The sequence below is a fragment of the Porites lutea genome, chromosome 9 (genome assembly GCF_958299795.1).
Source record: "Porites lutea chromosome 9, jaPorLute2.1, whole genome shotgun sequence".
In the NCBI taxonomy this organism is placed as follows: domain Eukaryota; kingdom Metazoa; phylum Cnidaria; class Anthozoa; order Scleractinia; family Poritidae; genus Porites; species Porites lutea.
In genome coordinates, this window is record NC_133209.1 from 21,503,695 (window position 1) to 21,523,796 (window position 20,102).

A 20,102-nucleotide genomic window follows, 5' to 3' on the forward strand; every position below is an offset into this window, starting at 1 on the left:
ACCTAAGCCGTGCCCAGATTGGTCGTTGTCAGGGGTTCAATTCTAATTTTCCGATGAGCATCTTCGTTGCTTTTGGGAGTGCCCCCTTTGCTACAGTAATAAACACGTATATTTATCCCACCCTTACCTGAACCAGAACCATTCCCACCGGAATCCACATGCACATGTACATACAAGTTAAGATACTTGGTATCAGAGCCAAACTTGTTAGTGACCGTGCAGGAGTACAGTCCTTCATCGTGTTCTGTTGTGCTAAGTATAACGTAGCGTATTCCTGTCACAACATTACCCGGCTTTATTTCATCTACTTTCAGAGGTCCACCGAATCCATCTAAAAGGAGAAATTAAGAAAAAAAACTTTTTTGGTTAATTAACATGACGGTTAAACGTCACTTCGTGTGTCTCGGAAAGTACATCTCTTAGACAAGATCACAGAATTCAAACTCCTAGGCTTATGATTTAACATAAAGAAGTTGATTATTACGATCTCCTCCTAGTTACATGCAGCTCCTGATGCAATTTACAGACTGACATTAGGGGTAGTTCTTGCGAAGGACAACCCTAGTGGTTGTGTGGTTATGCTTTACTGATCTGGCGGCCTTGTCCCCATCGTACCTTGCCCACAGGTTTCTTGGTTATATTAATAAAAGATGCTAAACTATAAGCAATAAATGAAGATAAATAAATAAATAAATAAATAAATAAATGAAAATAAATAAATAAATAAATAAACTTACCTGGTACTGGTTTTACTTTTTTCACCAGGAAGGTGGGTGCCGGGGGTCCAGATCCCATGCACACAAACTCCGCTCTGCCGTTCTCACTCACGTTGACTGCCATGGAAGGTGGTCCAAAAGAAGAAACTGACGGAATATCTGTGGGCATAAGGAATCCATAGTCAGGCAGTTAGACAGGTCTTCTCGGTAACGGTGCCCTAGCCTGTAGCGGGCTGAATTTTCGACGTTATTTCCTCGTTAAACACACAATTCTTCCAAATTTGGTTATCAGTAACTGGTTATGGTGAATTATGCGTGTGCTCTTAGCAAATCAGAATTGGGGATATATTTTGAATGAATAATAAAGCCTATTAGAATTACGGAATGTAGGTGGCGGTAGAGGTGGGCAGAGGATTTTCTCCCCTTCCCCGTACTCTCTGAAAAACAAAAAAGCCCGTTATGAATACGCTTAAAGTGCAAAAAGCTCAAGAATAACATATCAACACATACTTCCACAATCGTCCCGAGTGGTGGAACCCTTTGCTATGGTTGTTAATCCACTGGGGCATTGCATGCAGCTCGTAGCACCATACTGATCCTGATAGAAACCCATGGAGCACAGATGGCAGGCATCATGGTTAGGATTGTCAAATCCATCGGCAGACGACTTTCCTTTATCGCACAAATCTGACAAACGCATATCCAATAATGACTCAGTCAAAAATTCGTTGAAAGATTCTTTACTAGGAATCTAAATATAGCTGAGTTAATTTGAGTTCCTGAAAATTGAGTGGCTTTCTTAATGGAGAACAATGAATTTATGGTGACAAAATAGTAAGGCGTCCTTCTATAGTCAGTCCAATTAGTGAGTATTCAAAAAAAAAATTGCTTTGAAAAATTGCTTTTCGCCCCTGAATTTGGGACAAAATCTAGGCAGACGACAATAATCAAGAGGTAATTATAACGGCTGGAGCACCTTATAATTGCATGTACCTTCATCATATCAGAGCTCAAAGACCTTTGCTAGCTAGTAGTGCATTTCTTACGATTGTGTTATTTTGATATATTCTCCTTTTTACTGAAACCTGCGTGCATCTTCATTAGATTTTCTAAGAACATCTGTACATGTATTTGCTCACCGGTGCACGCTTTTGAGCCATTTGTTTTGGTGCTGGTTTGTGGCGGGCACTTAGTGCAGTTTGGACTAGATTCCTGCTGACTATAGTAGCCTAAAGGACATACCACGCAATCTTTCAGTGCATTATCATATTTCATTCCATGAGGACAACTCACTGCAAAAAAGGGAAATACAATATGACGGTATTAAAGTGACCAAAACCACACCCTTTCGGATAGCAAAAGACTTTTCCACGAGGGCCCAGATGATTCGTTACCCACCACAATATTTGACATAGTTTTCCGCTGACGCTAAGGTGCCTTGCTTTATTTTTCCATCAGGACAAACTCCGCTGTCAGGCAAAAGAACAGCGTCTATAAAATAAGTACAATAGTAGATTCATCGTTCAATGTCAGCCATTCAATTTACATTGGCAGTAATTTTTTCTTTAAGGTAAATTATAAAATATAAAGCTTATCCCGAAGCCGGACAGGTTTCCCTCTCTTTCTGAAATATGTCCAGGACCTTCTTGAAGACCAAAGCATGAAGAACGAAGAAAAAAACTTTCCTGTATATAGTGGTTGTCTATTGTTTATTTCTTTTAAAGATATTTCTATCATAGAAACAAATAAACCAGTAACCGAATGTAAAATTTTCACGACATAGTTTTTAGTCTTAATTCATTTAGACCGTAGGTTTGGGGCTAAAGAAAGTAAAGCAGTGACTCATCTAGTCTGGGTTTCATTTTGTGTATAATCGGGCAATTGGCAAATGCAAATTACGTGGCAAGTTACCTTACTCACTTAAGTATACTCACCCACACAATCCGGTATCGGCTGCCATTTTAAAGTTGATTGACTGCAGATTGAGCCAAATGTGTATTGGAATGGCTGTTTACCAGGATTGCAGGTAGTTGTACAAAACATCATTTGCCCATAATTTTCGCACTTGAGTACTCCGTTATCTGGATTTGCAGGTTTCTCGCACTTTTTAGCTGTTTAAATAACAAACAAAAAGGGCAACAAAAAAAGCAAAAAAAGTTGTACAACAAATGAAACAGTATTGCGAATGGCTAATTAACAATTATTCCTCGAGCCCGAATGGGCTCTGAGTCAATAGCCCATGAGGGCGAGAGGAATAATTGTTTTAGTAAAATCCAACTAGTTGGTCAAAAATATAGAGACAAAACAACTTGAAGCTAGACTTTAATCCTTTTTTGCCGCCAAAAAACCGGCGCTTTTCGCTACTAGTGAGCTGTAACATATAGCCTAGCAGTAGCTCAACCAATCAGAACGTAGCATTGATAATAGACCACTAGTTGGATTTTACTAATATAAAATAGTTAGAAAATTTTAGTTAAACTTTCGTAGTGGAAAGTTTGGGATGGTCATACCGCTTAGGCTTTAAATTCAAACCGGTTCATTTCGCTATGCTAAGACTTTCTTAATGGAGAACAATGATTTTATGGTGACAAAATAGTAATTAAGGCTTCGTTTTATATTCAGTCCAATTAGTGAGTAATTAGTTTGAAAAATTGCTTTTCGCTCCTGAATTTGGGACAAAATCTAGGCAGGCGACAATAATCACGAGATAATTATAACGGCTGCAGCATCTTATAATTGCATGTAGCTTCATCATATCAGACGGAGCTCAAAGACCTTCGCTAGTAGTGCATTTCTCACGATTGTGTCATTTTGATATATTCTTGTTTTTACTGAAACCTGCGTGCATCTTCATTAGATTTTTTAAGAACATCTGTACATGTATTTGCTCACCGGTGCACGCTTTTGAGCCATTTGTTTTGGTGCTGGTTTGTGGCGGGCACTTCTGAGTGCAGTTTGGACTAGATTCCTGCTGACTAAAGTAGCCTACGGGACATACCATGCTATGAGGTAAGGAGGCATTTTCCATGACCCAAGTTCATTCTATTTCGTTTTAAGAACTTTCCATGGTAGAATTGGATTAATGATATTGAACAGATTACACTCTGTCATGTTTCAAATTTTTTACTTATGAGGGATTTCTATAGTAAAGGACCCGGTTTCCTGTTTTAGAGGAAAATTTGTCCACCCCATCCACTTTAGATTTACTTCTTGCAAGAAATCTAACTTGAGTAAATCGCATTTTTTAGGCGCTGTTGTTGTTATTGTTTTTGTTTAAAATGGAACAACTGGCTTCATTACATAGCGATTTAGGTACAGTAAACTATCAACACATTCACCTTTGAGCGTCACAGAAAAGGTGCAGCTCACGGTATTACCACCATCATCAAAAGAATCATATTTAACGTTGGTGGATCCAAGTTGGAAGGTGTCTCCGGGATTTTTTGTTGATGTGACTTTAACCACTTTAACATTGTCCGAAAATTCTGGCAGTGTCCATGTTACACTTGCGGTCGAACCCACTATCAACTGATAAATGTTGTCAGGACAATAGACAACGCTAGGTGGTTGCTTATCTATGTAAGAGATGAAATTGTTAGTGTGCATGGAGAAAATGCTATGTAAAGCAAATCAAGTAAGATAAGCTGCAATTAAGGAAAAAAAAAAGTTAAAAGAGGACCAGTATGTGTCACAACGGAATAACTGGTAAAATTACGCATACACTGAATGTGGACTTCTCCGATGTTCCTGAATAAACAGCTATTTGGAACATTCTTGGTTATAAGATGGATACAACGGTCCATATTGTCTGGCATTCTATTCTTCTAGTATGTTTATTATGTACTGAGAAGAAGCAATACTTCATCTGGTCACCGTGCTTTAATTGCCTAGTCCGTGGGCCTCATTATTCCGTGCGACTAAAGTGTTTCGGGACCGTTCGCCTCGGAAGTGTATTGACCGAGAGGGACTGGGAAAACGTCGTACAGGGACAAGGCAAGCATAACCCTACCCTTCCCTTGCCCGAATTCCCCGTCTTCCTTCCCACAGGGTATATATCATTGAAAGGACGTGTTGTAAAGTGAAAAAGGGTGTTGTCACAAAATGTGAAAGTAGAAGGCCGAGAAGCCCTAAAACGGTTTGAGCATAGAACGTCATGTGTGACATGGTAATACAGTTTAAACCCTCCAACAGACAACCTCGCACATTATTCATTTAGGAACGTGAACGACCCATACTCTTGCTGGGACGGAAAACACTTAATTATGATGTGCATTAGTTTTCAGTAATTCTCCAAAATCATTTGAAGGTTTTATAATCGATTTATTAACTTTTCTGATAGTTTTCGCGCCCATGCTTACCTTGAACAATAATATTTGTCGTGCAATTTGCGGTAGTACCAACTTCATTGCTGGCGACGTATGTGAGTATGGTTAGACCGTATGGAAAAACCAGGCTATTACGGTGCTCTTCTGCAAACAACTGAATATTCTGCACATTAGACTGAGGTTGCCCAAGCAGTGCAGTAATGTCATAGGTATTTTTATTTGGAGCGAGATCGACGATGACATCATCAGGGCATGAGATCCAAGGCTTCGGGTACACTGAAAAAGAGTCATAGGAGATTTCGGTCAGTATACAGTTAATGACTCTGTGTTCAACATCGTTTATGTTAATTTATTCAAAAGTAGGTGCTGGCCAACTCGAAAGCAGATGATACTTTGGCCATCACACACATTCCATACAGCAATAACCAATGAAGTATTCAAGAGAATCTGTAATTCTTCAGGGGCACCCAACGAGATGATAGTTCAGAACCACTTAAACATAGCAATGTTGAACGTATTTTAGTATTGAAACGGTAGATATAGGCATATTTTTATCCCCTAGAAATTTTTCATCTGTTCGGATTGCCTAGCCGAAAGCTGAAGTCTAGTGATGCGAAAATTCATGATAGGGATCAAAACATACCTTTTCGAAAATTTCAGCCAGAACAAAGGCTCCCGAAAATTCTAGGTGACCTTTTTTGGGTAAAAATCCGTTAAAAATAGGCAATTAATACCATTTTTTAGATGTTCGAGAATTTTTGGAGAGGCAGGCAAGCAAGAAATTTTACAACAAATGTTCAGAAAATTCTAGATCTCAAATCGTCTTCCTAACAGATATTTTCCAAAAATTGTCGTTGGGTGCCCCTGATTGTTAAACTGTGATGTAAATGTGTAAAATAAAATGAATCAGACGAACCAATGAATGGTCAAAAAACGAGGAAGATTTTTTTTTTCAGTGATCTTTTTTGCCTTGATAGCATTGTCTCTGATATTGACCTCCAGCTAAACTACCGTAGGATTGAAACCTGAGGTAATTTTAGCTAATTTCTTTCTAAAGACCATGCAGCAGGTCAACTCAACTTTCCGCCAAACGCTGCATTGCATATTGTACCCTCTCAAGATGACGGAAGTCAGGCCATTCATCGCATGCTCTCTATTTGTCATGATCTTTAAGTCACAACTACAGGACTTTTAGCTTACAATAAAAATGTTTTCAGCGACTATCAGGGAAGAACGATTTATCTACACGGTGGTTTCGTGCCAAAGAGAGTGCCTTACGTTAACAAGCTTGAAATAAACAATGCTGAGGAGAAAATGCCGTAGTAAACAAAGGTATATGTATGCTGATATTTGGAATTACACAACGCTCTAGTAACCGTAAGAGGCTGGATGTACAGCACCGATCGAAAGATCAGTGGTGCATGAATGATCGATTTATCAGGGAAAACCACTTTTTTAAGTTTTCTGTACATTTGCCTGTAAGAAAGTCCCGGGAAAAATTAGAGACAAATATATGGAAACTCTAAAGCAAGCCTCTGGAGAAGTTTAAGCACAGGTACGTCCCCAATTTTTTTTTAAGTACAATCCTTTGTTTTGAAGCTTTAGTTTACAAGTCATATTTATTCAGAACAGCCGTTTCATGGAAATTATTCGACATTAGATTCTCATACAAACACAGTAATTTCTCACACGTTTGCCTACTCGTCAAGATGGCCTCGAAAACCGTGACAAGGTCTATTTTTACCTTTATCGCACTTAGGAATTGCCTTAACATCCCATTCAGCGTTAGCCTGGCAGGTCCTAGAAGAGATTCCATTTAGACTGTAACCTTGATTACAAGAGTACTGACAGGACTGGTTAAAAAAATTCCCAGTCACCGCACAGAAAGCTGGGATAAGTAATCCATCTTGAATTGGAGGTAATGCAGGGCAGCTCTTGCCTAGAAAATGATGAAATAAAGCTCAGAAATACGTTTCATCATTTGGATCCCTAACTTCAGGGATCAAATGCCAAACTGACATTAATTTTACAATAAGTAAAAGAATTTGAAATTTAATTAATGAGCAGAAAAAAGAGCATCATTACGAAGACTGATGTTCCGATTATTGTTTTACTGTCCCTCAAATGTACTTTTAATTTTCTCTTTTAACCATACAGAGTATTAGAAAATATGCTTGTATGTTTTTGCTTGTATACTCATTGTTTTCAATAAGGTTTGAATTTTTGCTATCAGAATATATTGTTAATAAATATTTTATGCTATTAAACAGTTTAGCTTGTACATACTCAGACAACGTACATCTAAACTTTCGCAAATAACCAAATATTTTCCTTTTCATTACTCACGTTGACAGTTTATAACAACCTTGTCCCAGGCCCCAGTATCCAGGCAGGTCAAGGTAGGTTGATTGGGGTCTGGAAGCTTGTACCCCTCCTTACAACTGGAGGTACAGGTGTCATTAACTTTCCTTGCATCAACTACCAAACAATCTTTCGGGCTGACAGAAGTTCCCGCTACTTCCACCAGGGGTGGGCAAGACCGAACTATGAATAAATAAATAAATAAATAAATAAATAAATAAATAAATAAATAAATAAATAAATACATAAATAATGATTTGTTTGTTGAAATATAGTGTAAAATAAAATGTACTGAGGTCAAAGTGTAGTAGCAAGGACTGGTACAGTTGGTTCGTGCACGGCCTTCTGTGCGGGAGATTCCATGTTCGATCTCTAGGTGTGGCCTCAAATCCTTGCGAAGAGAGTGGGGGAAGCACACCGCTAGCCTCACGTTTGTTACTCAGATGATGACACGAGTTACTACCGTAATATAAGGACACTATACCTTTTTAGTCACTACAAATATAAATACATGGCATGCTTACGTTCACAGTTAAATTTATCTCCTTGAATGTATTTGTAGCCCGACTTGCATTTGCACTCGTACCCTCCTTGAAAGTTTTGGCAGTCAGTTGATGATCGGCTGCAGTTGTCGCTGTTATGAGAGCATTCGTCTATGTCTAAAAATAAAATAGTGTCATCAAACCTGATATCTTTCTATAGCTGAGTGCTTTTAAAGTCTAAAGAAGACGGACAGAACATGTTTGTCGGTCAAAACTCATTCTAGCGAACTCAAATTAATCTGAGAAAAACGTTGAACTAATCATAAACTTATATTTATTACTTCATCGTCATCCTTTAATGAGTTTGTAACAAAGAAACTCAATGAGCTGCTCCCAATTGGCTTGTTAGCTCAATTGGAAGGGCGCAGCAATGGTATCGCAGTGGTGAAGGGTTCCACTCCCGTACAAGCATGATTTTCCACTCAAACGTTAAAAGAAAGTACATTTACAAACAACGAGGAAAATACAAAAAAGTAGGGATGGACAAAATTTAAAGTAGATTAAAACGGGTTGGGATTGTGGCTTTTGAAAACGTGTCTTTCTTTATTTTAACAACTAGTTCCTTCACCAGCGAACAAGGACGCATAATTGGCATTATCATTCGATGCAAATTTTTCGTCCTTTTCATTGGCTGAAATCCCATCACGTGGCCCGCAAATAACTGCCTACAAACAATGATCTGTTCATGCACGTCGTCCAACTGTGTTTGGCTGCAAATGATATCCTGCTAATGCGTAAACGAACCACGCTTTTCTCCTTCTTACGATCGCTCTTGCGTGAAAAATGGCAGATCGCTTCGCTTCCCGAAGATATTCATTAATGAAAAAACTTGGCGATTGAATGATAAACAATTATTGAACTCGGTAATCGCAAAATATCGTGATTTGTCAGTGTCTCGCAGATCAATTATTTGATCAGCTCGCCACTGACAAATCACGATATTTTGCTTAACCTCGTTCAATAATTGTTAAATAATAAAAATGAACTAGACCGCCATGACACAGCCCTTTAACCCACAGCTGAAAAGTTCAACATTTGGCCTTAGCCTTAGAGATTTTCTTTACGACGCGGTGACACAAGTTACACCGTATGGGAGCTATATATCACGACAATGGATTAATTTTTTGACCTAACAAGTAAAGCTTTTGGGAAAGAATAGGGCTGTTTTTCTGACAAGGCTCGTTTTGTGTAATCGTATTGGTCTCTCAGAGATTTTCTTAAAAGATATTTTTATACCTCTATTGTCTTACCTCTGCACATGAGTGTATCGTATAACTCAAATCCAGGTAAACAGGAGCAATAATAGCTGCCGTTGGTGTTGGTACAATGAGTTTGGCAGCCACCGTTCGCAAGCAAGCATTCATTTGTATCTGTAAGCAAAGGAAAACAGATTTTTAAAGGGAAATGTTCTCGGATATTGGCCTTCTTAATGTATTTATTTCTTCATTCCCCGGGTCCAAATATACGACATTCGTGACGCCATTTTCTTTTTTTTTTTATTTTGATCATTTAGGGCACAATAAAGATACATGATTTTCAAAATTATTGAATAGTTTTTTTATCGTAATTGTTTCACATGTTCTGGGCATTAATCGAAGCAAGGTTGAGCATAGCGTAATACCAGTAGAAACACAAAACAGAGTGTTAGAGTAAACAACTGTTAAGAATTTCTGCTATTAAAAATGTTTTATTACCTTCTCAAAGGGTACAGTGACGAATTGAAGGATGTGCTTTTTTTTATTATTGTTGTTAGACCTGCTATTGTCTTACCCGTGCAGTTCTTTTTCCTTGCGTCCAGTTCAAATCCCTTTGGACACGTACACAAATAGGTTCCTTGCAGATTTTGGCAGCCATGGCTACATCCGCCATTACTCACCGCGCATTCGTCGATATCTAAAGAATGTGAGTTGAAGTAAATTAAAAGAACACAACGCTCTCCTTTCCTCAAAATGAAAATAATGATAAGGAGTAGGCCCAAATATCAAAATTCAAATTCCCATTTGCTGTTCCTATACGTTTCCTATTAAAGTAGTGACGAGAAGTTGTTGAAGTATCAACTCATTCTATCTTGTGTGATCATCTCCTTAATTCTCATCACCAATCTGTTCTAAAAAGCATTTATATCACAAGGAGAATTTAGATACGGATCACTCTTAGGGCTTAAAGGGTTAGGGTTTTGCCCTTCTTTTTCAAGAAGAAGAAGAAGGCGTTTGCACGCAAAAAAATGATAACTTTAATAAATCCCTTAGAACTGAAACTGTTTAATGAATAAGCAATGTATTTTTTCTACCTCTAACAACAACCTCTTAGTCATAGTTTCGATCAGCACTTATAGCACATTTATGCAGCTACGATCGATATAGAACAGTGTAACGTCTATTTCACCGCACTGCGGGAATGCACCACAAAGGACTATTCACCTTATGAACAACCAGCTCAGGCCTTGGAAATTATACGGATTTGGAAAGTGCGCAGGTTAAGACTGCTAAATACCATCAATTATTTTTATTGAAAGTGAAATACCTATTGAGAAATGCACAATATCACAGCTGTCAAAAAGTTTCACTCTACCAGTAACTACAGTGTTGAGCATAACCTTACCATTGCAGGTATGATTGTCTGCTGAAAGCTTGTAGCCATTGTTGCACGAGCAATAATAACTTCCAAAGGTATTATGACAAAACTGGTTACAGCCACCTTTATTAACGCTACACTCATCTACATCTGTGCCATGCCGTAAGCAGGTATAAAAAAAGAATGGTAAAAATTAACAAAACAGTGAAAAGATAAAATATATGACATGTAAAGAGATACACGTAAGTAAAAGGCTACTGAACTCTGGTGTTTGCCCTATAGCTAGGAGTTCAAATGAAGAGTGATCTTTGCAATTGCCACTTCTTTTTACCCACGGTATTTGGTATTCTAAACTGTCACGTGTTTGTATTAGAACAAGGCTTATGTCCTTGTGATCGCGGACTGTCTCGTAATGAATGGATTGCTTTGTGCAGGAAAATTATCAACTATTTGTTAATTATGATTGATTGATGCTATTGTTCACTTGAAAGCGAATTGACTATTTGAATCCTAGAGGATACAACGGCGAGAAGGTTTCTTTACCATCATTCACACTCTCGGTTATTATAACTGTCTGGATTATTTCATTGATCAGGATTACCATTGAATTGTCCAGTTTTGATTTGTATGCCGTTTATTTTGAATGAGATTCCAAACTAAAGACTGTTTGAATGCTTCCTAGAATAAGGTAGGTTACGCGAAGACTTTCTCACTTGATTTTTTAGGGCAAATCTTTCCCTGCCATCTCAAGACGATGAAAAATAGTCAAGAGTAGGCTTCTGGAGGTTCTGAATTGATCGAAATTTTTGTGTAATATCACTGCTTGAGTTCGTATCGAAACGACTTATATCGAAACGATTTTGTATCGAAATGACCGAACTCTGGAGGTTTTTACCACTACATTCGAGGCTGACACTTTTTTGTTCATCAGCCATTGTTCGATATAGGAAGATATAGGAGATAGATTGTGCCAAAAATGTACCAGGTATTGCTGTTGTACCCTATTTTTTTTGACTTACCGTTGCATTTGTGTTTGTCACTAGAAAGCAAGAAACCACTGCGGCACTTGCACTCATAACTTCCTTTTGTATTGTTACAGATCTGATCGCAGCCTCCGTTATTGGTGGAACACTCGTTCACGTCTATAAGAGAGGGCAAAAAAAAAAAAAAATCCAAACTGTCCATTACTGTCATTCACTAGCCTAGTGAAAGTAAGTTTCACAAATTAAAGTATATGTGATATCACTGCTTTTAGACTCTATCATTACCTTCCCAAAGGGTACAGTGACGATGAACGATGTGCTGTTTTTTTATAGTTGTTAGACTAACTCTTGTCTTACCCGTGCAGTTCTTTTTCGTTGCGTCCAGTTCAAATCCCTTTGGACATGTACACTGATAGGTTCCTTGTAGATTTTGGCAGCCATGGCTACATCCGCCATTACTCACCGCGCATTCGTCGATATCTAAAGAATGTGAGTTTAAAGTAAATTAAAAGAATACAATTTTGAGCATAACCTTTCCACTACAGGTATGATTGTCTGCTGAAAGCTTGAAGCCATTTTTGCACGAGCACTAATAACTTCCATACGTATTATGGCAAAACTGGTTACAGCCACCTTTATTAACGCTACACTCATCCACATCTGTGCCATGCCGCAAGAAGGTATATAAAAAAGAATGGTAAAACTCGACAAATAATAAAATATAAAATGACATGTAAACAGATGCACGTAAAGAAAAGGCTACTGAACTCTGGTGTTTATCCTACAGCTAGGGGTTCAAATAGAGAGTGATCTTTGCATGCCACTCCTTTTAACCCATGGTACTTGATATTCGTAACTGTAGAGTGATTGTACTGGAACGAGGCTTTTGTCCTTGTGACCGCGGACTGCCTCGTGATGAATGCATTGCTTTTTGTAGGATGATTTTCAACTATTTGTTTCGTATCATTGATTGGTGCTATTGTTCACTTATAAGCAAATTGACAATTATTATTGAATTCTGGGGGGAACGAGGCGAGGATGTCTTTTCCTTTATTCACACATTCTCGGTTATAAGTCTTATAATAACTGTCTGGATTATTTCGTGGATCACGATTCTGCCTAAAGTTTTCCATGTTTTACCATTAAATTGACCAGTTTTGTTTTGTTAGCCATTTATTTTGAATGAGATTCCAAACTAAAGACTGTTTGAATGTTGTCTAGAATAACACTGCTTTACGCAAAAACTGTCTTGCACGATTTTTTAGGCTAAATCTTTCCCTGCCATCTCAAGACGATGAAAAGTAGGCTTCTGGAGGTTTTTAACACTTTATACGAAGCTGATACGCTTTTGTTCATCAGCCATTGTTTAGGGGCATCCTTCAACTGTTTAATGTATCTGTTCGGAGAATTTTCTATTACTTGAGGACGGCTAAAAATTTCTAGATGGTCGTTTCATTCATGCACAATTTTCGAAGCTTTTCTAATAAATTCCCTACGATTTTCTGAAGTTTAATTTTTCCCATCTCACTCCCCAGGTTAGGCTATTTTAAGTAGAGAAAAGGAAACCTGAAATGTTCGGATTCAAAAATATGATGGAGAGAGAAATCAGAAAAATTCTCACTTTCGTAATACCTTAAAATTGCCTCTAAAATTTTCGGGAAAATGATACTGAAGCCCTAGTAATTTTGAAGAGACTCAAGTTCCCCTAGGATGACAAATTTTATGGCGCCGCTTAGAATGCAGTTTTAGAGATCTAGAAGTACTCTGGATAGTCTAGAAAGTGTTTTTAATGTATTTTGGAGGAAATTATCGTTAGGTGGCCCTTATTGTTCGATATAGGAAGATATAGAAGATAGATTGTGCCACAAGTGTACCAGATATTGCTGTTGTGACCCTATTTTTTGACTTACCGTTGCATTTGTGTTTATCGCTAGAAAGCAAGAAACCACTGCGGCAGTTGCATTCATAACTTCCTTTTGTATTGTTACAGATCTGATCGCAGCCTCCGCTATTGGTGGCACACTCGTTTACGTCTATCAGAAAGGAAAAAAAAAAATCCAAAGTGTCCATTGATGTGATTCACTAGCTTAGCCTGTGACGTTATTATTTAAAGTATAGAAGTTCCACAAATTAAAGTATATGTGATATCACTGTTTTTAGACTATATCATTATTATTTACGGTGCTGAACACCTAAGTCTTCATTACCTGCACAGTTTGTTTTGTCCTTGAGCAGTTTGTATCCAGGATCACATTTGCATTCCACCCACTTTGTACAAAGGGAATCGATGCTACAGCTAAAGAAACATTTCCCAAAAATGCAGTACTTAGAATGCTGAATACATTGTTGTAAACATCCACCATTATCGACGCTGCACAATTTTTGTTTCTTTGCTATAAAAAGAAAAGAAGATAAGAACATAAAGGTTTCGTTACGATTTAGTTATATCGGCAGACGAGCGCTAGGGACGTTCAACAAGTTTAAGTTTAGATATATAAGGTGTACTTACCATTTACATCGGATAACCGGAATCTTCGGTCGGGAAATCATTTTTGGAAAGCTCCTGAAAATATGGGCCGTGGTTTGTGGCGATTCAATCCCCCTCCCCTCCCTCGTTTATAACATTCTCAGAAACCCTGGATACTTACCATTTACGAAACCACTCTGATGCAAATCTTGTGCATAAAGTTAGCAATATAAAGTTTGACGTGGTTGGAGGAAGGCCTGCTATGAGGAACATACAAATCAGCCGAACAGACCAAAAACAAAAGTGAGTCATTTAATACCTTTGCACCCATAGATTTCGATCCTCATGCAAGGAAATCCAACAAAATCCAGTGGCACTATGCGAAGGTATTGTGTCCTGATTTCAAGCGTAAAATCATCCTGTGTAAACTAGATGATAAAATAGAGTACTTGGTTTATTACTTTGAAATGACCAATAACGTTTTCTTTTCACCTTCCCATTTTTAAACGCTCTAACTGACTGACTGAATGTGATGTTTGTCATAACGAAAAAGAATCATGTTATGAGTAAACTGATGCATGTAGTATGTGTGTAGTATAATAGTTAAGATACTATCAGCGATACTTAGATGTTGAAAAATTACTATGCAAAATTAAGTTGTTCTTCACCAATACACTATTGTGCTTCATGAAATCTCTCATTCTCTCTTTATTATTTCTGGTTTAGGCTTGCTTGAAATCTTGAAAAAAAAGAAAAAAAAAAAAAGAAAACGAACAACAAAAACAAACGAACAAACCTTCGAGAAAAAATTTCGGAAAGCTGGCCCCAAATTGCTTGTTTAATTCCTAATAAGGCAGAAATTTGCGTCAACATTTTTCTTTTGGTTTGAAAGATGGAAAATATTAATTGAAGTATTATTAATTTCTTTGACAAAACACTCAGAGCTGGAATTTTTGTTTTAGTTAGGCTACGAATCCCTAGGCAGTGGAAGAAGTTTCCACCCGCCGAAAAATTTGAGAGAACACTATGCTTATACGGAGACGTTCACTATTTTCGCTCTTTTCACACACAAGGATCGCGGCCTCTGGGAACGAGATTGACGGATTTGACGTTTAAATAACTAGTTTTACCATCTGCCCATGCGCAGAACGCTACTTTAGCAAATCCAAAATGACGACTTTCAGCTGAGTTACCAATTATCATGCAGCCACGCCTTTAATTTGCTGTAGAAAACTTTAGACTGTTATGGTGACCGCTGACCACTCCGGTCAAATTTTCGACCTTTCTGATTAAAAACTTGACCCCGATTTTGACGATCAAATTTTTGAGCCGCAAGGCGTCTAAATTTTGTGTATGGATAGCGTGTGAACGGATTACCTAAGAGCACAAATTTTGTGGCAACAGGTCGAAAATTTGAGGGGTGCCGTGTGAACAAAGCTCTTAATTTGTTTCGACGGAGCGCTGACAACCTAAGTTCTGATGCCTATTTTCTTGCAGCAACAAAGTCAAATAAGATCAAATAAGGTCGATAAGCTGACACGAGAAACTACAGTATACATTCTTGGTTTGCAAGCACGTGACAAGGCGTTCATGTTGGCGGTCAATTCAAAAGAATTCTTTACACGAAAAAATGGAGTTTAGTTCCTAAAGGAAAGCAATGATCGTGTTCTTTACCACAACATGGCCTCCGTGACGTCATGCTCAAACCAGCCATATCATGACATTAAAACTGACATTATAGCCATTGGTGTCAGCTTAAGAGCCCCTTACCGCATCAAAATCCTCATATGTAACGCCGTCAGCACTGACTTTAATCAGAAACTTTGTCACGTTTCTTGCAGTTTGGTTGACTGCTGGACTGGCTTCACCGGCAGTTTTTATCCTCTTTAATACTTTCGTTCCTCCTAAGTCAATCTGGGTTATGAAACAGTAAAAACTATAAATATAAATATAAATATAAATATAAATATAAATATAAATATAAATATAAATATCTTCCCCTAGTGCAAGAAAAGGATTGGGGCAAGGAATGGACGACATTGTCTCGAAATTTGAATAAAAAAATGACGAATGCAGCTGCGACACATTCATAGATCTTCGTATGCGAATGTCACGTTCCTGATCTCTTTGAAACACAACTTTTATCATCAACCATCCACCACCACAACTCCTGCGCCAGCCTTTTCTATGGCAATGAACATTATAGCAGTTTGATCACCCTTACCCTCGCAGAGAATACATATGTAATACAAAATTCGACAAGATTGATTGATACAGTTATTTATATACGCCACTTCCACATTTCCCATAATGCACCTTATTTGCCTCCCCTCCCCCCACTCCCCGCCAAATTTTGCTTAACATTTGTTTTTCATTTCTCCTGGGTATTACAGCCGTCCAAAAAGAAATTGAAAACAATGCTTATGCAAATTTTTAGGGGGCAAGTAAGGTGCATTGTGGGAAATGTGTAAGTGGCGTATTGGATGAAACTAACAATGTGTTAAACCAACATTGCCAATTTGCTTCCATCATTATCGCTGTATTTAATTTACGAACAAAGCAGAGCATATTTTTTTCATTCCGAATAGTTTTGTTCCTCTCTCTGTGAAATTGAAGGATAATGTATTAAAGTGTGTTTTTGTGGGAGTTTAATTTTGTAAATGTACATGGACATTTTTTGCGCTTTTAATTAGTGCAGGAGCTTATTTTTGTTCGTCTGCCTAGCAAGAAATGCTGCGCGAGAAGATAACGAAACTAAAAGTGAAATAAAAAGTGATGGGTGCACTTCGCCCTTTGCTCACCCGGTAACACTTAAAAGGGTTTTTCTTGCTAGCCATCTATATTTTCTCAATTTTCAACAGTTTGCGTACAAAGGTATTGTAATTGTTTGGGCGCATATGCAAATAAACAACATAACAATTAAGAACCCGCAAAGATCTAATGCCACACGGTATATAGCTGATTCCATAAAGGTTGCTTTGGGCATTAGTAATTGCACGCTGGAAATCCATAGTCTGGCGGGCACTCGAGAAGATCATTGTATTGTTTTGTATGCCCTAATTCCCAATGCGCAATTGCCAGAGCAACCTTGATTTAAGTATATATACTGATTCAATGAAGGTTGTTTATGTATATTGGAGAGTTGCGTACCGAGAATTTTTGTTTGGTGGTCACCCAAGCTTATCATTGCCGTGGGTTCCGTATGCCCAAATGCCCAATACCCAATTGCCAATGACCAACAATTGCCACGGCAACCTTTACTGAATTAGTTGTATATTAAACAAAAACGCATCTTAAAGTCAAAAGCAAAGGCATCAAATACTCATTATTAAGGCTGACCTGTAAGTACTCGTTGTCAGTAAAGTTTTGTTGTGGACACCATGCAGTTGAAGAAGATAAAGACGCATGCGCAGCGGAAAATTGAGGAGAAAGCTCGGAAGATGACGTAACTGTGCTTCTCGAAAAATAAGCGGTGTTTTTACACTCTGTTAAGAAAATAAAACATTTTAGCATCTAATAAAATAACTTTATTCGGCCGTTTGAGGTTAGAAATTGTTCAATGAGTCTCGCGACCCGTGGAATTTTTGATAATGTAAAGCTTTAAAATTCAAAATTGGCAACGCCTAATTCACCTTCAATTCAGCTTGGAATTATTGTAATATTAAATTACATATTATGTGAAGTTTCACGTGATGTTGCGATTTTTAAATTCCTCGCACAGTTTGTAAAGTGTAGCACATTCACCGAAAAAGAGATCAAACCTTTGCGCAAGTGATCGCTTACAAGAGGATATACAACCGGCATCGTAAAAAGAGGTCACAGTAATGGTCTCTTGGACGGACGCGGGGGTGAGGTCGTTAAGGAGGGATTCCAACAAGGTGAGACCGTTTACAAGAGGTTCCAACGGTAATGATCAGACTAAAGCCCCATCCACCTCAAAGCTAAACATCTTTAGAAGATGATTATTGCCTTAGGTTGATTGCAAATTTAGAGCAAATTACAAAGCATGTTGAATTTCATTAATCCTGTGTGAAAACCTGTGTTCCAGTTTTCCTTGTATGTTTTTCAGTGTCGGATTTATTTGATGTAAATGAGATATAGGAAAGATTTAGTGCTTTGGCGTTGAATCTGTAGTTGCTTATGGGAGGTGGTCGCACATGGAGGTTCGACTGTGTTAGATTCGTTTGTTTGTTTCTGACATCCGAAATTATCAAGGACTCGGTAAGTGTAACCAGCGATGAAAAACGCTGAGGATTATAACACTCACCTCGACCTTGATTATTCTGGATACCACAACACCTCTGCCATATACAAGTTACTAAGTGGGCACTTTCTGGTAAAAAGGCGCTTCACTGACGATAGAAACTGAGCTATATCTTGGCTTCACGGTTCGGGTGTCTGAACGGATAATTAATTAATACAATTGTTGTGGAGCTCTTGCACCAATTCATTTGAAATATTTTACAGAAAAGCGAAAAGCACTGCAATGAATTAGAACAATTTTTGAAATACAATCACTTACTTGAAAATGGGTGATATTTATAAATTAATGGTTTCTTTTCTTATTTAAATGCAGCTGCCTTGTAAACGTTTTTTCTACTCTGTGATGAGCTTATTTTATAGCCTGCGTAGCTGGCGGTATTGTGTATTAGGCGAGTGAAATTTGGCGGCGGAGCCGCTGCTCAAAACAATAGTTACTTCTTGGCAGAATCGGCGATATTGCATATCTCCTTTTTTGTGCCTAAGTTGTTATTAGTTTATTATCTCATTTAACCTTTCAAGTGAAAAAAGCAAAATACTGCACCCTACACGTTCAAACATTTTTAAACCTTAAAATGGACAATAAACTTTATCTTCTAACTTTCGCTGACTAAGTAAGTCTGTTAACACACACAAAGCTCACACTTACCCCCTGTGCAAAAATAACTAACGAAAACCGCAACAAGGAAGAGCAAGAGCAACGGTATTCTCATTTTAGCAGTTCTTTGTCGATTATTTGGAGTGATTTGTGTTCAAATCGTTAACAGCGTAAGAAGCCACAGTTTGACGCGTGTGAAGAATATGACGACTTAATTCGCCACAAAGAGATCAAAGGATGATATTACTTAATTCGAACGCAACAGGTGTTTAAATATACTCAGCTCATTTGCAACCGTTGATTATCCTCAAATATATCAAATACGTGCATGATTTAAAGTTTTGGTTCGACTTAAATGGAAAACAAAGATAGCTTAAAAACTTTGTTTTATTCTTCGCACAGGTTAGTCAACGTAAGGAGTTGAACGTAGAGAATATAAAGTCAAAATATAGTAATTTATCTCCACCTCGTTATTAAAGTTGCAATATTCATGCGTTTACTTTTGTTACAATAAGAAATAATTGACTTTTTATTTCTTAAATTTGCTCAGTTCAAAATTGGTATCTATATTATTAATAGAATAGTTTCTTGTTCAAGGGACTAAACTGTTACTCCTTACTAATTTGTTTTGATTTCAACTAAGTCTACTATGAGAACTAAATGTTTTGGTTCCATGAAATTCAAAGCAATGTTTGTCTCTAACAGCAGCTGATACGACAATTATACGTCTAGCGAAAACGCCTTCTAGAATATATCATTCACATTTTTCAAATCTCGCTTTGTACAGTGGTCTAAAATGAAACTATCTTCATCATTTTCTTTCTTTTGTCTCAATGGTGTTTACAACTACAATTAATCTGATATCACAATTAAGTAACAACCGTTCTCTTAAGGTACAAAAGAGCTATGAATTAAGCTAAAATAATATTAAGGATCATGGCTATATGAATTAGTAGGTATAGGATGAGAAGGAAGTGTATTTGTTTCATGTTGAAAACTTGTTTCGTTTACTGTTTGGAATTCGTTTTATCATTTTTATTAGTTAAAAAAGATCAAAACATGGACTTGATGTCGTAACATGGCAAAAATTATAGTTGGTTGTCCAATCGACGGTACAACTTACTGTTGTCCAAGTAATGGAAAGTTACTTTTCAGCAATCTTGTTTCAGCTGAAGGTTAAATTAGCCTATGCGGCAAAAGCCGTACACATTTGAGTCTGTTCGTTTTTAATCAATGAAATTCTCTTATTCTCTCTCCTATGAGTTTCCTTTGTAAT

The 20,102-nt window shown here is 37.6% G+C and overlaps 1 protein-coding gene across 4 annotated transcripts in view; it reads right to left on the minus strand.

The window, feature by feature from the left end:
* The window catches only part of LOC140947791 (uncharacterized), a 34,036-nt gene extending 14,996 nt beyond the window's left edge, over positions 1 to 19,040 (minus strand). Inside the window, exons 1-22 of one of the 4 annotated variants that reach the window (XM_073396985.1) lie at positions 18,878 to 19,040; positions 17,308 to 17,453; positions 15,739 to 15,882; positions 14,288 to 14,396; positions 13,709 to 13,894; positions 13,412 to 13,534; positions 11,859 to 11,981; positions 11,538 to 11,660; positions 10,546 to 10,668; positions 9,715 to 9,837; positions 9,195 to 9,314; positions 7,927 to 8,061; positions 7,388 to 7,585; positions 6,786 to 6,980; positions 5,075 to 5,317; positions 4,055 to 4,291; positions 2,651 to 2,827; positions 2,115 to 2,207; positions 1,856 to 2,008; positions 1,227 to 1,403; positions 738 to 875; positions 128 to 331 (exon numbers count right to left, since the gene is read on the minus strand). In XM_073396985.1, the coding sequence (XP_073253086.1) occupies positions 128 to 331; positions 738 to 875; positions 1,227 to 1,403; positions 1,856 to 2,008; positions 2,115 to 2,207; positions 2,651 to 2,827; positions 4,055 to 4,291; positions 5,075 to 5,317; positions 6,786 to 6,980; positions 7,388 to 7,585; positions 7,927 to 8,061; positions 9,195 to 9,314; positions 9,715 to 9,837; positions 10,546 to 10,668; positions 11,538 to 11,660; positions 11,859 to 11,981; positions 13,412 to 13,534; positions 13,709 to 13,894; positions 14,288 to 14,396; positions 15,739 to 15,882; positions 17,308 to 17,453; positions 18,878 to 18,941 (3,334 nt within the window). In that variant the 5' untranslated portion in view covers positions 18,942 to 19,040. The remainder of the gene's footprint in view (positions 1 to 127; positions 332 to 737; positions 876 to 1,226; positions 1,404 to 1,855; positions 2,009 to 2,114; positions 2,208 to 2,650; positions 2,828 to 4,054; positions 4,292 to 5,074; positions 5,318 to 6,785; positions 6,981 to 7,387; positions 7,586 to 7,926; positions 8,062 to 9,194; positions 9,315 to 9,714; positions 9,838 to 10,545; positions 10,669 to 11,537; positions 11,661 to 11,858; positions 11,982 to 13,411; positions 13,535 to 13,708; positions 13,895 to 14,287; positions 14,397 to 15,738; positions 15,883 to 17,307; positions 17,454 to 18,877) is intronic. The other 3 variants (XM_073396988.1, XM_073396984.1, XM_073396987.1) reach the window with 3 other exon arrangements.
* Positions 19,041 to 20,102: the final 1,062 nt, after the last annotated feature.